The sequence below is a fragment of the Gracilinanus agilis genome, chromosome 6 (assembly GCF_016433145.1).
Source record: "Gracilinanus agilis isolate LMUSP501 chromosome 6, AgileGrace, whole genome shotgun sequence".
Lineage (NCBI taxonomy): Eukaryota > Metazoa > Chordata > Mammalia > Didelphimorphia > Didelphidae > Gracilinanus > Gracilinanus agilis.
This window is the reverse complement of record NC_058135.1, coordinates 27,850,845-27,868,811: the sequence shown is the minus strand read 5'-3', so window position 1 is coordinate 27,868,811 and position 17,967 is coordinate 27,850,845. Positions and strand designations below refer to the sequence as shown.

Sequence of the window (17,967 nt, the reverse complement as noted above, 5' to 3'; positions counted from 1 at the left end):
ACAGAGGGACTTTGCTCAAGAAATCAGGATTTCTCTTTGGTAAGGCCTGCAAGTATCCCAGGTACTCCCTTGGAAGACTTGTATAAAGTGGGATTAAGGGACTAGAAGTGAATAGACCTGATGTATATATGTTCTAGTTCTGATTCTTTTACTGACTGTTTGATATTGGCAGGTATCTCAACCAATATTAATGGTCATCACAATGGTATCCAGAGACTACTAGACCAGAGCCATTGCATGACCCCCAAAGATTGTGTGATCAATCAATTAGAATGTGGAAAATGTGTCACATCCTATCCCTGTGCAATCATGACCCCAATATATTGAATTGAATCAGGATTGCATAGAAGCAGCACAGGCAAAATTCCTGCTCCTTATCTCATCATATTTGAATCTTCTAAAAAATTGCACCCTCCCCCGCAACTGCTCACAGAAACAATTTTTAACATTTGTTTTCTGACATTTTGTGATTCAAATTCTTTCCCTACCTCCCCTCCCATTATTCTTATATCTCGACCTCCCCCCCCCCCCCAGGCAAATTTATGTTACAGCAGTCACCCCTCTGTGCTCAGGGCCAATGGGTAGTGAGTAATAGCTCCACCTATTCCCCTTTTCATTTTGGGTAGGATTGTGTGAATGCCATAGGATGTGGAGGCATGGAAGGATTGTGATATGCTGATTACATTATCTTTCCTCTCAAACCCACCTCTTTGAACCCTCTTATTTCCATTCATAGTACCATTATCTATTTACATACTCAGGTTCACAGTCTCAGTGTTATTCTTGACTCCTTAGGCTCCCACAGCCCATCTATGCATATAGTCACCAAATCTTTTCGAGTCTCAGCACTGTGTGTCTGGTATCTAGCTCTTCTCTTCATTCATGATGATATGTCCCTAATCAAGGTACTCATAGACTCTTTCCTGGAGTATTGAAATCACAATAGTTTCTTAACTTGTCTCTTGTGCTTCAAGTCTGTCCCCACTCCACTCCATCTTTCATACAACTGCCACAATGACAATGTTTTAATGTTTACACTGGGTCTAACTATGTAATAACCCCCTTGCCTACTCCCCCCACCCATATCCTTACTCATTAAATTCCAATGACTTCCTGGAGCTGTTAGGATCAAATATTATTTCATTTTGACCTCATCCTTTTAAAAACGTTTGCATCAGTTTTATAATGTACATAATTAGCAAAACAATGAATAGCTATGTAACGTCTGTGTAAGTTAATATACATTATTGTGGATGCATTCTCAATTTTATTTTTCCTGATGTTGGCGCATTATCAAGAAGTTGGGAGACATTATGTTCACTATATGAACAACTCGCCCATCTTTCGCTTCATAACTACATAGGAACACAGAGAAACAATAGGTGAAATATCATTCTTTTCATAGGAGAAGGAATATTCACATTCACAAAGCCAAGATTTTAGTTTTTTACGTATGAGGCTCTTCAAGGCTCTCAAAACTGTGAGATTTCTAGCATGGCATTGTCTGTTTTTACTTGGTCCCTGATTTTTGAAAAGAAAAAAAATCTTTTGGCTTTAACATTCAAAAAGTTACATTTCCATACACAAGGAAGAATCACAAGAGAGCATTCTATATGAAAGCACTGCAATTTCATATAGCTTGTTATGTTAGAAAGTATGTAATAAAAATGCTTGGTGATTTGCCTGTAATATATGTAATCATATGTAAGTATGAATTCTATAAAATAAAAATGCCCTTCTTTTTTGTGGTTCCTTCTGCATTTCCTTTTTTTTCTGTATGCCTGCCTAAACACCTCTGAATTAGAAACTGAGAAAAAGGGGAAAAAGTCCAAACTAAATAGTGTTAACACACATAAGCATAGTTAAGCAAACAATACAAATAGTGGTCATAGTCTATTGTTTTTTTCCACTTTTCTTTTGTTTTCTTCAGGGTTGTTTCTATTTTCTCTCCAACTACAAGTGATGTAAATCTAATGTAGGGGCTCTACTATCTTTGACGGTGAAGAGAATTTGTTATAAAAATCCTTACATGTCATTTCTAAGGTACATCTCTTTGTTTTCCTACTTTCAGTTCCATCATTAAATGCCCTTGGAATGACTTTGCTTAGTTGGGTGTCTTGCTATTTTTTTTTATTCGTTCCATTGCTTTAGCTATATAATTGAGTGATGGTGATCATGAACTTTACCCATCCTTTTCCATGAAATGTTACACATTAGTTTATACTCTAATTTGGCATTGTGATTGGCTATCATATCTCTGCTTGGTAACTAAGTCAAACATCTGATTAAGTTAGTTTTAAAGCTCTTTTGTTCTTCTTCTAGAGTTTAAGTTATGTTAAGTTAAACTTCTTTGCATTTTGGACGGTCAATGGCTTCCTTAAATAGGACAGATCGAATGTTGCCTGTTTTATTCTTGACTCAAGATATCTGCTATTTTTGAAGGTTGTGGGTAAGTGCCAGGGAGTCTGGTCTGTTAATCAAGGAAGTCTAAACTGTCCTTGCAGGTAGACTCAAACAATGAACATGAGGGAAAGAAAACCCGGTTGTCTCTAGCTCCTTATTTCCAGTTTCCAGCCAATTATATTGCTCCCTTCTCCCCTGAAGCTACAAACTCCATTACCTATCACTTATTTTCTCCATCTGTGATGCTGCCTTATATTTTGGATGCTCCATCTTTTGAGACCCTGTTTATTGGAAAATTCACACTTTGTTGATAAATTGTGCTCAGAGCTTTGTGCCTCAGTTTAGTTTCAGTTGTAACACTATATTTAACTAGGCTTGTCCTTGAAAAGTTGGCACTTTGTCTTCAGGATCAGTTTTTTTTTTTTTTATTTTAAACTCTTAACTTCTGTGTATTGACTTATAGGTGGAAGAGTGGTAAGGGTAGGCAATGGGGGTCAAGTGACTTGCCCAGGGTCACACAGCCGGGAAGTGTCTGAGGCCGGATTTGAATCCCAGGACCTCCTGTCTCTAGGCCTGACTCTCAATCCACTTAGCTATCCAGCTGCCCCCTTCAGGATCAGTTTTAATTCCTTTCTGAAGGTGTGGAAGATACCAAAGACAAAGAAAAATAATCTTGGACTTTATATTTAACGAAAAAGAGACTGAAAAGACATCAATAACTGCTGCCCATATGCCTACTTTCTGATCTATACCAAACTTTTATGAGAATAATGTTACATATGTATCAAGTGTAAGGATGGGATTTGGCATTGTTGATCAGGGAATATGAGATCCTGTATGATGACCGTAAAAAATTCTAAAGGGAAAACCACAGCCTTAAAACCCTCAAACATTGCTGAGTTTTCTGAATGAAATCCAGAAGCATTCTGAAGAATTGGGACTAATATATTCATAATTGAAAAAACAAAGGAAGGGAGAATGTTATTGTCCAAACGATGACAATCTATTGGGAAAAAATAATCCTTTATTAAGTACTGACCTGCCAAGCATTTTACTAAGCATTTTAGAAAGCACTTTTAACTATAGAAGTCACCATAATAGCCAGCATTTATATAAAACTTTGAGGTTTAGAACACACTTTATATGCTATCTCATTTTGATTCTCACAACCTCTCTGGGAGGTAAGTTCTATTACACTCTTTCCCATTTTACAACTAAGGAAAGTGAGTCCCAGAGAGGTTACATGATTTGCTCAGGGTCAGCTAGCTAGTAAATATCTGAGGCAGGATTTGAAATCAGGTCTTCTTGACTCCAAGTTCTATGCCACCAAGTGGCCTTTGTTAATAACTGTTATCTTAGACTGACACTGCAAATCAATAATGAACAGAAAAGATGGAAGGAAGTTCTTTGGATTGCTTTTGGGAAACTTCAAAAGTCTTTTAATGATCCTAAGCTCCTCCCTAAAACAGATCTTAGGAAATGCAATATTTTTCTGATGTTTTTATGTGGCTGTGAGTAATGAAACATTACCATCTATAGACAACTGGTATTTAGGCTCACACAATTGTAATGAAGAGGTATATAGTATACATATGTGACTGTAAAACATCACAAAGAATTATTAAAGTCTGTAAAATATGCCATCCAAGAAATGAATGGAAAAGAAAAAGAAACCTAGTCCTATTCATTTATTATTTCTCTGTTTCATCAGGGGGAAGGGAAGAGAATAAGTTATATGGCACCTACTATGTGCTAGGATCTGTTTAAATATTATCTCATTTGTTCCTCACAACAACTTTAAAAGGTAAATGCTTTTCTTATCCCCATTTTACAGTTAAAGAAAGTGAGGCAGACAGGGGTTAAATGATTTGTATAAGGTCACATAGCTAGCATGTGTCTGAGACTGGATTTGAACTTGTCTTCCTTTTACTTTACTCTATTTCACCACAGATACCTGATTGGGATACTTATAAAGTAAAGCAAAGTAACGGAACACTTCCTTTCTGCCTGAATCAGGTTTGATCATATCTCTACTGACAATGTGGATAAAGGTTATACAACATGGACAGACATGGATGGGTTGTGATTTCTGTGGTTGTAGAAACATCCACAATAATAAAAAAAAAAGCAAACATAAATAGTTGCTTCTTTGCAAAAGAAAAGTTATCATTTTAAAAAATAGATTTAGAAATATCAATAACTCACGGAGGAATTTTTTCTTTTCTTCTAGAGACAATCTGTGGAAAGCATCCCAGAACATCACAATGGTAGGATGTGACCTATGGTATTCTTGGCAATATTCCGAATTCTTGAGAAGGAAAGGGAGAAAGAAAAGTTTATTGAGAAGATATAGAAATTCTTTGGGAAAATTTGAATTTATTCTCCTATTGCATACCTCTTCAAAACTTTTCCAGTCATAATCCGGGTTTCCAATTGTCACTGCCTTAAGCTCTTCAGGCTTGAAAAAGTTTATTATCTCTTTTTCACAGACTTTGTAAAATCCCATTTGGAACTCCTTATAAAGCTCCTTCACAGATGTGTTAAAGATGTAATCAATACATCTGGAAACAAAATCTTTCCTTTAAGGAAACCAGAAGATGATCTTTATTAACATAAATATACATAGATATGTGCATGTATTTATGTATATTTCTCTCTCTCAATGTTGCCATGGTAAGTGGTAAGGTATGGATACATGTATATATGTATAGTGATATCTTTGTTATTTTGTTCCTTTTTTTCTCATTCTCCAATTCCGACAAATAAATACAACATAAAAGATTTTTATACTTTGTACAACTCTATCCAAGTGGGGAAATAGAAACATTTGGCAAGTTACCAAGTTGTTGAAGTGTCCAGAAGCAATAGGTGACAAATTCCAGGTCCCGGACAGAACTATTAGTAGTGATTTTTATGCCACTCTGACCTGAATAAGAATAGTGCCACAGCAGAGCCATTGTCAATGAATCCTACTAATTAGACATGGGTGTAACATGTTTAACACCCACTTCAACAGCCCTTGTCACAGAACAATATAAATATTGGTTCTGTATCTTAAGGGGCAATAGACTCTTGATACTGGTAACTTAATTGTCTCTTCAGGAAGGTCTTGTCATGGCTGAAAAGAGATCATATAAGGACAGAGAAAATGAACTAAGAGAAATTCTTTCCTGAGAGGACTATATTAACTCATCTTGGGAAGAAACTTTATTAAGAGAATGGTTGAGAAGTCAGAAAGAAACAGCAGTGATGGTTAGGGAAGACTCTAGTGATGATCCTCACAGATGATCCATTTTAGGTAATTCTGTCTTTTTAAACCTGGAATATTAGCAGGGGAGGGGTGAGATCTCTCCCCTTACTCCCTCTTTCTCCATCCCCCCACTCTCTCTTAAATTTATGTGTACTGTGTGGATAGAATTTTGCCCCCCAGGGACTCTCTTTTCCAGCATCTCATTTGCGTATCTACGATAAATATTAATGTAGGGAAGATATAAGTTTTGTGTAGCTTTGCTCCCAGGGACCGGGGCTCTGGCGGTTGGGTAAATGCCAGGTAGGAGAATTTTTACTCACATGGCTTTACACAGGTTTTTACTTTTGTTCTTTTATTTCTTCTACTTCAAGTGATTAGTAATAAATCTTATAAAATATAATACTTGGAGCTATTGGGTATTAATTTAAATTTCATAGTACACATACATATGTATTTATGTATATATATATATATATATATATACACAGTAGATAGAGTGCTAGGTGATACAGTAGATAGAGTGCTTGGCCAGGAGTCAGGAATTCATCTTCATGAATTCAAATATGACTTGATACTAGCTGGGCAAGCCACTCAATCCCTGTATACTCAGTTTCCTCATCTGTAAAAAAGCTGGAGAAGGAAATGGCAAATCACTACAGTATCTTTTTTTTTTTTTTAATAACCCTTACTTTCTGTCTACAGGGTTAGGTTCCTGGGAATCTCTGGTCACAGCATTTGCTTTCTCACTTTCTGGAGCAGTCTCACATAAAGATTGGCGAATTTCCCCTTCCTTTTTTTGGATGTGTTGTGTTGATGATTCATTAACATTGAACTCATGGCCAACAGCAGTATAATGTGTCTAAATGAACAGAAATTACATGTTTCTATCTGAAACATGTAATTTCTGCAAAAGGCACATTACAGTCTTCTTGTCCTTAGGAACACTAGCCAGCATGTTAGCACTTTTCTTGGTGGCCTTTTAAACAACTAAATCACCAACAAAAAAGCAAAAAAAAAAAAAAAAAGGGGGAAAATGGGGCACTGAATACAATAAGAAAAAAGATACTTGTTTATGGTATGAGTTTAAACATGAGAGCAGGGTATGATCATCTTGTTCAACCTCAACTGGTGACAACTTTTTTGATGTTCATTCCACGTCCATGATGACTGCAAAAGTGCTATGAGTATTGATTTGGGGGTTATAAATAAATTTTAGTGAGCAGGCAAATTTGCAAATGTGGAGCCTGTAAATAATGAGGATTGATGATATAAATGAATTTACACATTGATAATGACCCAACAAATTTACTATTTCTTATGCTCTAAAAGAATAATAAAAATGAAGATTTGGTTCACCTTTCTGAAGATAGTTAACCGAAACCAGAAATTAATAGTGCTAATTTATTAAGTCCTTAATGTCATTGATTGAGTATATTAAAAACAAGTCTTTATTTCTACTATACCTACTTGTTGGATTTGTCCACATGTATAGTGCTTCCATTTGGAATTAGGTCTACGTCTTTTTTGTCCCAATATATCTAAAATCACAAACACATTCAGGTGACAATATTAAGTGGTGATAAAGATAAGGAATGATAGGAATTTAGAGATCATCTAATTTTATTTACAAATAAGGAAATAGCCTCAGAAAGATTGAGAGATTTGCTTAGGGCCACCAAGGTAGATGTAGTGTAAGATACTACATCTTAAAGGAAGGAACTTTAGAGGTAATTTAATCACCTTAGAGGTCAACTCATCAAATCCCTTCAATTTATAGATGAGGAAACTGAGGCCAAGAGAAGCAAAGTGACTTGTTCAAAATGATACAACTAATAAGGATCAGCTGCAAGATTCCAACTCACCACCTCCAATTCTATATCCATTGAATTTTTCCCATTTTATAACCTTTCCTCTTTTTCAGGTAGCCCTTTGGAATTAAGTGATTGCTACGTAGGTCTTTGGATTCCCAAATCTGTGCCATTTTCCCAAAATAACATTATGCCCATAATCGTCTCCCATTCTTTCAGTGTAGGAGTTTTCTTAGAAAATATTCCATAATTGAGAGCCAAATGAACCTCTTTACTTATTATTTATTTAATCATTTTTTATTTTGAATATTTCATGTTTCTTCCTTCTCCCCAAAGACTCCCTAACCCCTCTTAGCCAATTCAACACAATTCTACTGAGTTTTACATATATCACTGATCAAGACCTAATTCTATATTATTGATAGTTGGACTAGAGTTATTGTTTAGTGTCTACATTCCCAATAATATCCCCATCAGTCCATTTTGAACCTCTTTATTTAAAAGAAATATAAATTAAAAAAATTTTCCAACTCAGTCTTTCATGAAAAATGCTAGCTACAAAATATGCTTTTTAAATTTGAGCAAGATGATTTCAGAAAAACCTGGAAAGACCTAGATGAACTAGTGAAGTAAGCAGGACAAAGAGAACATTATTCCCAGTATTGTATGATGATAAACTATGAAAGATTTAGCTGTTCTCAGCAATACAGTAAACAAAGACAATTGTGCAGCAGAAGAATTCTATCCACTTCTAGAGAAAGAACTGATGGAGTCTGAATGCAGTTTGAAGCATACTATTTTTCACTTTATTTTATGTATGTGTTTTTATTTTGGGATTTTCATTTTATCTGAGTATTCTCTCACAACATGACTAATATAGAAGAATATATTACATGCATAACCCAGATCAAATTGCTTACAATATCAGGAGAGAGGGAAGGAAAGGAGGGAGACTATTTGGATCTTATCATTTCAGAAAAATGTATGTTAAAAATTGTTAGTATATTTAATTGGGAAAATAATTTTTTTTCTTTTTTAAAAATTTTGTTTAAAATTTAGAATATTTTCCCATGGTTACATGATTCATGATTCCCCACCCCCCTCCCTTTGCCCTCCTGGAGCTGACAAACAATTCCACTGGGTTATATGTATATCACTGTTCAAAATCTATATCCATGTTATTCATATTTGCAATAGAGTGATCTTTTAACATCAAAACCTTAATCATATCTCTATCGAACTATGTGATTGATCATATGTTTTTCTTCTGCATTTCTACTCCCACAGTTCTTTCTCTGGATGTGGATAGCATTCTTTCTCCTAAATTCCTCTGGATTGTCCTGGGTCATTGCAATGCTGCTAGTAGAAAAGTCTATTACATTTGATTGTGCCACAGTGTATCAGTCTCTGTGTACAATGTTCTCCTGGTTCTGCTCCTTTTGCTCTGCATCAATTCCTGGAGGTCTTTCCAGTTCACATGGAATTCCTCCAGTTTATTATTCCTTTCAGCACAATAATATTTCATCACCATCACATACCACAATTTGTTCAGCCATTCCCCAATCAAGGGACACCCCTTAATTTTCCAATTTTTTGCCATCACAAAGAGCATGGCTATAAATATTTTTGTACAAGTATTTTCCATGATTATCTCTTTGGAGTACAAACCTAGCAGTGGTGTGGCTGGATCAAAGGGCAGGTATTCCTTTAAAGCCCTTTGTGCATAGTTCCAAATTGCTCTCCAGAATGGCTGGATCAATTCACAACTCCACTAGCACTGTATTAGTGTGGGAAAACAAATAAAAAAAACCCCAACAACTTATCTTCTGTCTTAGAATCAATACTGTGTCTTGGTTCCAAAGTAGAAGAGTGGTAAAGGCTAGGCAAGAGGGCTTAATTGATTTGCCCAGGGTCATACAGCTAGGAAGTATTTGAGACCAGATTTGGACCCAGGGCTTCCTGTTTCTAGACCTGGTTCTCAATCCCCAAAGTATTTTTTTTAAAAACCTTAGATTATCTAGTTGAAGTCTTTACATTAAGCAAACTGAAAAATTCCTTTTTTGTGCTTCACTTTATATTATGTAGACACATCTTTTCCAAATAAAAAAGAAAAACTAGCTTATTGTAGAAGGTGGCATTTAAGTAAAGGGGACTGACTATTTAAGCCATTGTGACAGGCAGGGACATATGTTAAAGTCTATCCAGGGCAGCTGGGTAGCTCAGTGGAGTGAGAGTCAGGCCTAGAGGCAGGAGGTCCTAGGTTCAAATCCGGCCTCAGACACTTCCCAGCTGTGTGACCCTGGGCACGTCACTTGACCCCTATTGCCCACCCTTACCAATCTTCCACCTATGAGACAATACACCGAAGTACAAGGGTTTAAAAAAAAAAGTCTATCCACATTTCTATTTTTCAGTAGTACTCACAGAAAAACGTAGGTAAAATTCTTCTTCATTGGCATTATCATCTAGAAGTAACTGCAAATTGCTGAAGGAAAAAGAATTTTTAAAGTTTAAAAAGCAAAACAGTGTCTATGTGAAGTAAATAATACCAGTCTGGGGGCGTGGGCAGAACATTATTCTATTTGTAGCATGACTCACAAAATGTTAGTTCTTATTCTAAGTCTGATTGTGGACAAGTTCCTTAACCACTCTGGTCCTTATTTAGCTCATCTGTAAAATGAGGAGGTTGGCCTAGATTACCTCTGAGTTCGTTCTAGATCTAAATTTCCACTAGAGCCTCAGCCTCTTGTAGCCTGAGTTCTAGCCTCTTCACTTCATTGAAATTGGTGTCAGAGTAGTATACACACAGAGCTAGAGGGGATTTAAAATAATAAATGTAGACCTGGAAAGGGCTCCTCTTTTCTTTCTTGGTTGTACTATTTTACATATATATAATGGGGAAATCTCATCATCCTACAGGATCCCATAAGCCTTAGTATTCTACTTCATACCTACTTTTATCTCAAGAGTGGGACCACGAACACCAAAACCTATATTTAAGGAGGGAACTCAGCTCAGAAATCTAATTTCTCACCTGGCTACACACTTTGGGACTTCTCTGATTTCACCATGCCCCTGTGCCAGTATCTTACTAACCTCCCTACCCTGCTATGCCTCCCACTTCTCAGTTTCCTTCTTTGTGTTGTCTTCTTCCCTTAGACTGTAAATTCCTAAAGGGCAGAGACTATCTTCCTTTTTCATATTTGCATCCCTCTTGCTGAGCACACTGTCAGGCAAATGGCAGAGGCTTAATAAATATCTATTGACTTTGGATTTCATCTAATAGAGAAGCTTCATCTCTCACTGATGCCATTCCCCATAGAAAACTTCACCCTCTCTCCCCTCTCATCTCCTAAAAAGAAAAGATATCAAAGTTGGACTGCTTCGGAGTTGTGAATTGCCTCAGAAACTGGTGTTCCCTATACATGTATCTCATTACCATTGGACTTTTAAGCGTATGTATTTTGAGGAGTGTGTCCTTGTTTGAGAGGAAATGCTTTCATAAGTAACTTTGTAAGTTCTTGCTATGTCATTTGAATAAATATCTTTGCTAAAGAACTGATCCCATTCTTCTAGATTATTGTTAAAGGGTAATACACTAGTAGGGGCTTGTGAGCTATAGTGTCAGAAGGATAGATATCTGCAGAATATTAAAAATAGTAGTAACCATTTTTCTGGGAACCCAATTTACTACTGCTAGTGAAAGTTGAAGGAATAAGTCCAGAGGGAGTGTTACACTGAATTACATAACAAAACTTACTTACTTGCCCATTTCAGGTGTCAATTCTTGCAAGTCTTCCAGTGAGGGTTTTTTATCCAAAAGTTTCTTAAAGAGAGCTAGTGGAAAAGGAAGATATACAACATTGCCATGGACTATGGAGAGGCCACACAGTATTCCAAAGAGGAAATAATCTTTTTTTTTTAATGTTGGCTGAAAAAAAAAGGAAAAGGGGAAAAAAGAATTCTGAACATTTAAAATTGGTATTACACTGAGTTTTGAAAATATTATTATTATATATATGTGGTTTAGGTGAGATTGATTTTGCCCCCAAGATCAAGTTACAAATTACAATAAAAATGAGTCTGAGGCAAAGTTTTTTTTATATTCAAACATAAAAATATTTTCAAACATGGTTGAATATTTCTAGTTCAAGGAATACTGTTAAGGACCCTTGAGTTCATTTCATTTACAAAAATAAAATTATGTTAAGTATATCCCAACTAAAATATTCATAGCTAACATAGATTTTACCTTCAAATTTAGAGTATAGACTGGGGAAAGAAGACTAATTCAATCTTGGTCCTCATTAAGAAAAGTAGAATTGGGGGGGCAGCTAGGTGCCTTAGTGGATTGAGAGCCAGGCCTAAAGGTCCTGGGTTTAAATCCATCTTCAGACACTTCCTAGATAAGTGACCCTAGGCAAATCACTTAACCACTATTGCTTAGCCCTTACTACTTATCTACTTTAGAACCAAGGCAGACGGTGTTTTTTGTTTTTTGTTTTTTTAAAGACAGAGCTTTAGAAAATAGGAAGGTTCCTTTTATTCCCTAGCTGTGTAACCCCATTGCCTAGCCCTTACCACTCTTCTGCCTTGGAGCCAATATGCAGTATGGATTCTAAGACAGAAGATAAGGATTTTTTTTTATTTTTTTTATTTTTAAACCCTTTAACTTCTGTGTATTGACTTATAGGTGGAAGATTGGTAAGGGTGGGCAATGGGGGTCAAGTGACTTGCCCAGGGTCACACAGCTGGGAAGTGTCTGAGGCCGGATTTGAACCTAGGACCTCCCGTCTCCAGGCCGGATTTGAACCTAGGACCTCCCGTCTCCAGGCCTGGCTCTCAATCCACTGAGCTACCCAGCTGCCCCCTGAAGGTAAGGATTTTTAAAAAAATGATGACCTCGAAGTACTAGGATAGTGATGTTTACAAAAAGCCTTTTATATTTTCATAGAAAAATACTCATAAAATAGTGGGGTTTGCTACGATGCACAATTTTCAACTTAAAAGAAGGGTCTTAGAACATATTGGTCACATAAAACAAGGTCCTGACTCTGATTTGTCTATTGAGGCAGCCCCAAGAACACAAAGAGAAAAAGTATGGTCGCACAGCTTGGGGAACATGTGAGTTATGTCAGGTTAGCTTTATACCAAGAGTCATTGTGCCCACAAGGTAGAACTACATTTAGAAAGAAAACTATGGGTCAGGCAAGTTGCTACTATTTGTATGGACACAGTGGAAGAAAAAAGTAGGAAGGGAGAGAGATACTCTCAACTTTTGAATAGAGGAGAAATGTTTACTTCTCTCTTTTCTCACTTCTCTCTCTCATATATACACATATACGTACAGACATATTAGTGTGAAGTAATGTTAAATCATATGATTTATGGATCAATGCTTTCTCTCCTGAAACCCCAGAAAGAAAAAAATTAAGATTGACTTACATTGGTAGGAAACCACATTAGGGAAGTTGTTTCAGAATAGACAAACATCCCATATTCTGGCTGGATCATTTCCTTAAACATATAATAGAAAAATTCTTTCCTGACCCCTCCAAAGTCCTCCAAAGGACCAATTTCTCCAATAAATTCAACCTGAGGAAAGAAAATGATTAAACACTCTATGTTCTTAAATGACTTGTGCCTCTTACAATATTCTTTAGCACCCAACACATTGTCTTAATGTAAGTCAATGGCTATTCTTGCGTTATAGTTAAGTATCTTTCTTAGCTTGAACTAGTTTATAAACAGAAAATGGAGGTAGAATATTGGGAGAGATCTTTATTACACTAAGTAGATACATAACTATATAAAGATATATATTTTAAACCCTTACTTTATGTCTTAGAAACCAATACTAAGTATTGGTTCCAAAGAAGAGTGGTAAGGGGTAGGCAATGGAGGTTAAGTGACTTGCTCAGGGTCACACAGCCAGGAAGTATCTGTGTCCAGATTTGAACCCATGACTTCATGCTTCCATGCCCAGATCTCTATCCACAGAGCCACCTAGTTGCCCTACAATATATATTTTCAATTTTTATGAAGGTCCAACTTCATCTGTTCTATCACTAGATCAACTGTTAAATGATTACCAGAAAATTATGCTACCAAACATATCTTTGTAGCAAAAGTGATGGCATCATCTTGGTCCATGTTTTCTCCAAGTGAAGAGGATGATATAGAAATACCCTTGAATTTAAATTTTCCAATAGATTCTGTACTCTCAAATAGAAATAACCTTCACGACTATACTTAAAAATCATTAAGTGCCAAAGATCATTAAGTGAATTGTATATTTGATTATTAATTTGATTTTTAGATTTAATAAATCTGGGCATAAATATAATATTAAATAAGTGCATAAAACACACAGCTGCATAATCCAATAAAATATTTTAAGAGTTGTGTTTTGATAATATTTCTGCAATTGAGTAGAAGAGGCTTCCACTAAATAAAAATGGGTAGATGATTCCACAAATTAATATTTTCTATGGAAAATACACTTGCCACTTTCCTCATAGAATTTGGGGAATCTTATTTGCACATGTTATCTTTTTTAAAAAGCTCTTAGTAATAACTTGAAGACCAAAGGGCAAAGGCTAGGCAAATAGCATTAAGTGACTTGCTCAGGATCACACAGCTAAGAAGTGCCTGAAGCTAGTTTTGAACCCACTTCTTCCAAACTCCAGGCCTGACCCTCTATCTACTGTACCACCTATCTGCCCCTGTACATGTTACCTTGCTTGATATAATGTACGTTCCTTGACAACAGGGACTATTGAATTTTTGTCTTTTAATTCCCATTGTCTAGCATGGTGTTTGTCATATCAGTCATTCATTCATTCAGTCAATCAAAAAGCATTTATTAGTGGTTAGGCCCTGTGCTAAACTCTGTAGATATAAAGAAAGGTGAAAAGTTTCTACCCATTGGCAGATCATATTCTAATGGAAATACAGCATTCAACTAACTGTGTAACTAAGGTGCTGAAAGTAATATAAGTAACTAGAAAGTAATCTTGGAGGGATGAGACTTGAGGAGAAGCTTCCTGAAAAAGGTAGCATTTGAGCTGGATATGGAAGGCAGCTAAAAGGTAAAGGTGAGAAAGGGGAGCATACCAGGTTATCTTACCTTACATCCAGCAAATTAGCAAAGATGATAAAAGATAGGAATAGTCAATGTAGGTGGGGGAATGGAGAGATAGGCACACCAATTCATTATTGGTTGAACTGTGAACAATTATTCTGGAAAGTAACTTGGAATTACACAAATAAAGTAACTAAAATGTCTCCATAGCCTTTGATCCAGAGATTCTACCTTTAGGTAAGAAGGTCATTTATGAAAAGAAAGAATCCAAGAGACATGCAAAGATAGTAGAATAGGAGAGAGCAGTATTGTCGTTTTTTCCCCAGTTATTACAATGGAGACCTAGAAAAGGCACCAGGTTGAGTCAGGATCAGGAAATCTAAGGAAAAATCACAATGGGATTTTTTCCAGACCAATTCACTGCAGGTAGGTTGGCAGAGATCTGAGGACACTGTTGAATGGTGACCTATGGTTGTGGACTTGGAATAGGGGCAGTGATGGATGCCAGAGGTAGGGAGTTCCTATACTTAAGGCACTTACATTCTGATGGGGAGACAACCACATAGAAGGAAACTGAGAAAACTTGTCTCTACTGATGCAGAACAAGAAAAAGAATTTATAAAATAACAGAAACAGTGTAAATATGAACAATTTTGAACAGATCAACAACTAGGATCAGCCCAATGCCTAACCATAATGCCAAAGAATCAATTATAAAATATGCTACCCTTCTCTTTTCAGAGAAGTAATGGACCCAAGGTGCAAAATAAGGCACATATCTTTTGGACATGGCCAATGTAGGAATTGTAGATACCCAGTGACTGAAGATTGTGTGAGGGAATTGAGGGGTTTAGGACAGCAAGGGGTGAATTATGGAAGTTGAGTAAGCCACGCTGACTCCATCTTGTGACTCAGTTCTGGAGCTAGCTTAGTTCCCTTTCTATTCAGTTATGGGCCTCATCCAAATTCTGTCTTGTGAAAGAGTTTATTCAATTGTGGGAATTGGAAGAAAACTTTTGTTTGAATCTGGTTCTGCGTGTCTGGGAAATTTGACTACCTGTACCTACTATTTAGAGACCTAGTTTATGTGGACCAGACACAATCAAATTTGAAGATTTATATAAGGAGTTTTCTCATAATTGTACATCTCAAGCAACTCATATTTCTTATCTGAAAACTGGCCCCATGCTGGCCAATCAAACTGAATCATGTATGCACCTATCTATTCTTCTCCAAACTTGGAATGCCCCTAAATTTCTGGATTTGTGGCTAAACAAACAGTGTTACATGAATATAATGGGATGTTACTGTGCTTTAAAAATATGGATTCTGATGAATACAAAGAAGAATGGAGTGAAAGTGAAATAAGCATTGCCAAAAAAACAACAGGCAAAATGAAAACAAGGTAAATGAGAAGAATAACTACATGACAATCAAAAAAGAACATTGCAAAATTATAGAGAATAAGCTTAGTCCCAAAGAAGAGCTATGAGAATACACCTGTTCTAACTCCTGTGCAGAGTTGGTGGATTCACTGGTGTGGAACATTGTACAGATGGCCAATTAAAAAAAAAAGACACACACGCACAGATCTTGCTCATTTCCCCTCCTTCCTCTTAAAAAAATATTTCTTATAAAAGATGGCTCTCTGAGATGTGGGAGGGAGGAGGTACCAGGAAAAGTTCAGCTGATAGAAAAACAAAAAAATTGCAATAAATTTTATCTTCTTTCTTTTAAAAAGAAGATTATTGTAGTAGTCTAGTCAAAAAGTGGTGAGGATCTGTCTAATGGGGAATTGTTGATGTGAACCAAGAGATTAAGAGAGAAATTAAAGCTGGATATATAGACTTGGGAATTATCTTCAAAGAGATGATAATTTAACTCATATAAACTGATGGGATTACCAAGATAGTATAGAAGGAAATGAGAAGGAGCAGCTAAGTGGCTCAGTGGATTGAGAACCAGACCTAGGGATGGGAAGTCCTGGATTTCAATATGGCCTTAGACATTTCCTAGCCTTCTGACCCTGGGCAAGTCACTTAACCCCCATTGCTAGCCCTTATTGATCTTCTGCCTTAGAACCACTACATAATGTTGATTCTAAGACATAAGGTAAGGATTTTTAAAAAAGAAGTAAATGAGAAAGTTCCCAGGACAAAATAGGACACAAAGTCAGGGAAATAAAGATTTAGTAATAGGAACTGAGGAATGATCAGACAAATGGGAAGAGAATTGAAGAAAATAGTCATGAAAATCTGAAGAGGATTCCTTTCCTTGAGGAAAGAGTAATAGTGTCAAAGACTGAAGAGAGTTTTTGAAGGATAAGGTTAAAGAAAAGGCCATTAGGCTCGGCAATCAGGAGATTGTCAGGAGAGCTCTAATAGTTTAGAAGTTTAGAAGACCCTGATTGCAGGGGGTTCTCTTCCTCCTTCCCGCCCCTTTCCAAGATGGCAGGTAATACAATATTGGCTGTAGGTGTGCTGTCATACAATACAGATTTCCATGCTCATGATGTTGTGAATAAAGACGCATATTGCTTATATGTAGTTGGTTTTCTGAGAGAAGTTAATAGAGAAGGGTAGAAGAGGTATAGAATGATAGTGGTCAGGGAGTCTTCAGGATGAGGAGCATGTTTATAGGCAGCAGTCTCTCCTACTAGGGGTTTTTTGAGGCCTCTAGGGAAATCCTGGAAGAGTAGCATGATAGGAAAGATTGAAGACTGAAAGGCAATGGGAATGATAGTATCTTCCATGTTGATTCAATGGTTGCTGATTGACTTATGGACATTGTTATAATTGGTCTTAGCTAGGCAGCAAGGACAATTTTCCTTCCTTCCTTCCTTCCTTCCTTCCTTCCTTCCTTCCTTCCTTCCTTCCTTCCTTCCTTCCTTCCTTCCTTCTTTCTTTCTTTCTTTCTTTTTTTTTTCTTGTCCAGGGTCACACAGCTGATCAGCTTTCTCAGTCTGTATTAAATGATTGAAAAAGTATTTGTTAAGTGCTTCCTTTGTACAAAACAATGTGCCAACCACTGAAGATGCTAAGAGAAAAACAAGACAATCCCTGCTGAAAGATACCATTTTAAGGTAGTCAGGGTCAAATTATTTGGGGGCTTTATAGACAATAATCCCTTCTGTGGTTATAGTCAGAATAAGCAAATAAGTCAATATGCTGTGAGTTTAGCATATAGTACTAAGGCTATATGTTCTACAAAACAAACTGGAAGCCTGTCTGCCTTAAAGGAATCCTCTCAACATTGCCCAATCCTGATCTAGCATTCTGGCAATAATTTGTTTAAATGAATTGTTCAGGGCTATACCAGATCCAAGCAGATTATTCTCAGAGTAGAAAATGAAACACATTTTCATTCCTGTTTATTCTTATTAGGGTAGCTTAAATAGGTGCCTCTAGTCATAGTTGCTACCT

The 17,967-nt window shown here is 36.5% G+C and overlaps 1 protein-coding gene across 1 annotated transcript in view; it reads right to left on the bottom strand.

Annotated features, from left to right (window-relative positions):
* LOC123253124 (probable E3 ubiquitin-protein ligase HERC6) overlaps positions 1-17,967 on the bottom strand; it is a 66,066-nt gene that overhangs the window by 3,585 nt on the left and 44,514 nt on the right. The window contains exons 17-22 of the mRNA XM_044682412.1: positions 12,907-13,056; positions 11,226-11,392; positions 9,886-9,946; positions 7,121-7,191; positions 4,799-4,982; positions 4,609-4,711 (exon numbers count right to left, since the gene is read on the bottom strand). Of these exons, the coding sequence (XP_044538347.1) occupies positions 4,609-4,711; positions 4,799-4,982; positions 7,121-7,191; positions 9,886-9,946; positions 11,226-11,392; positions 12,907-13,056 (736 nt within the window). The remainder of the gene's footprint in view (positions 1-4,608; positions 4,712-4,798; positions 4,983-7,120; positions 7,192-9,885; positions 9,947-11,225; positions 11,393-12,906; positions 13,057-17,967) is intronic.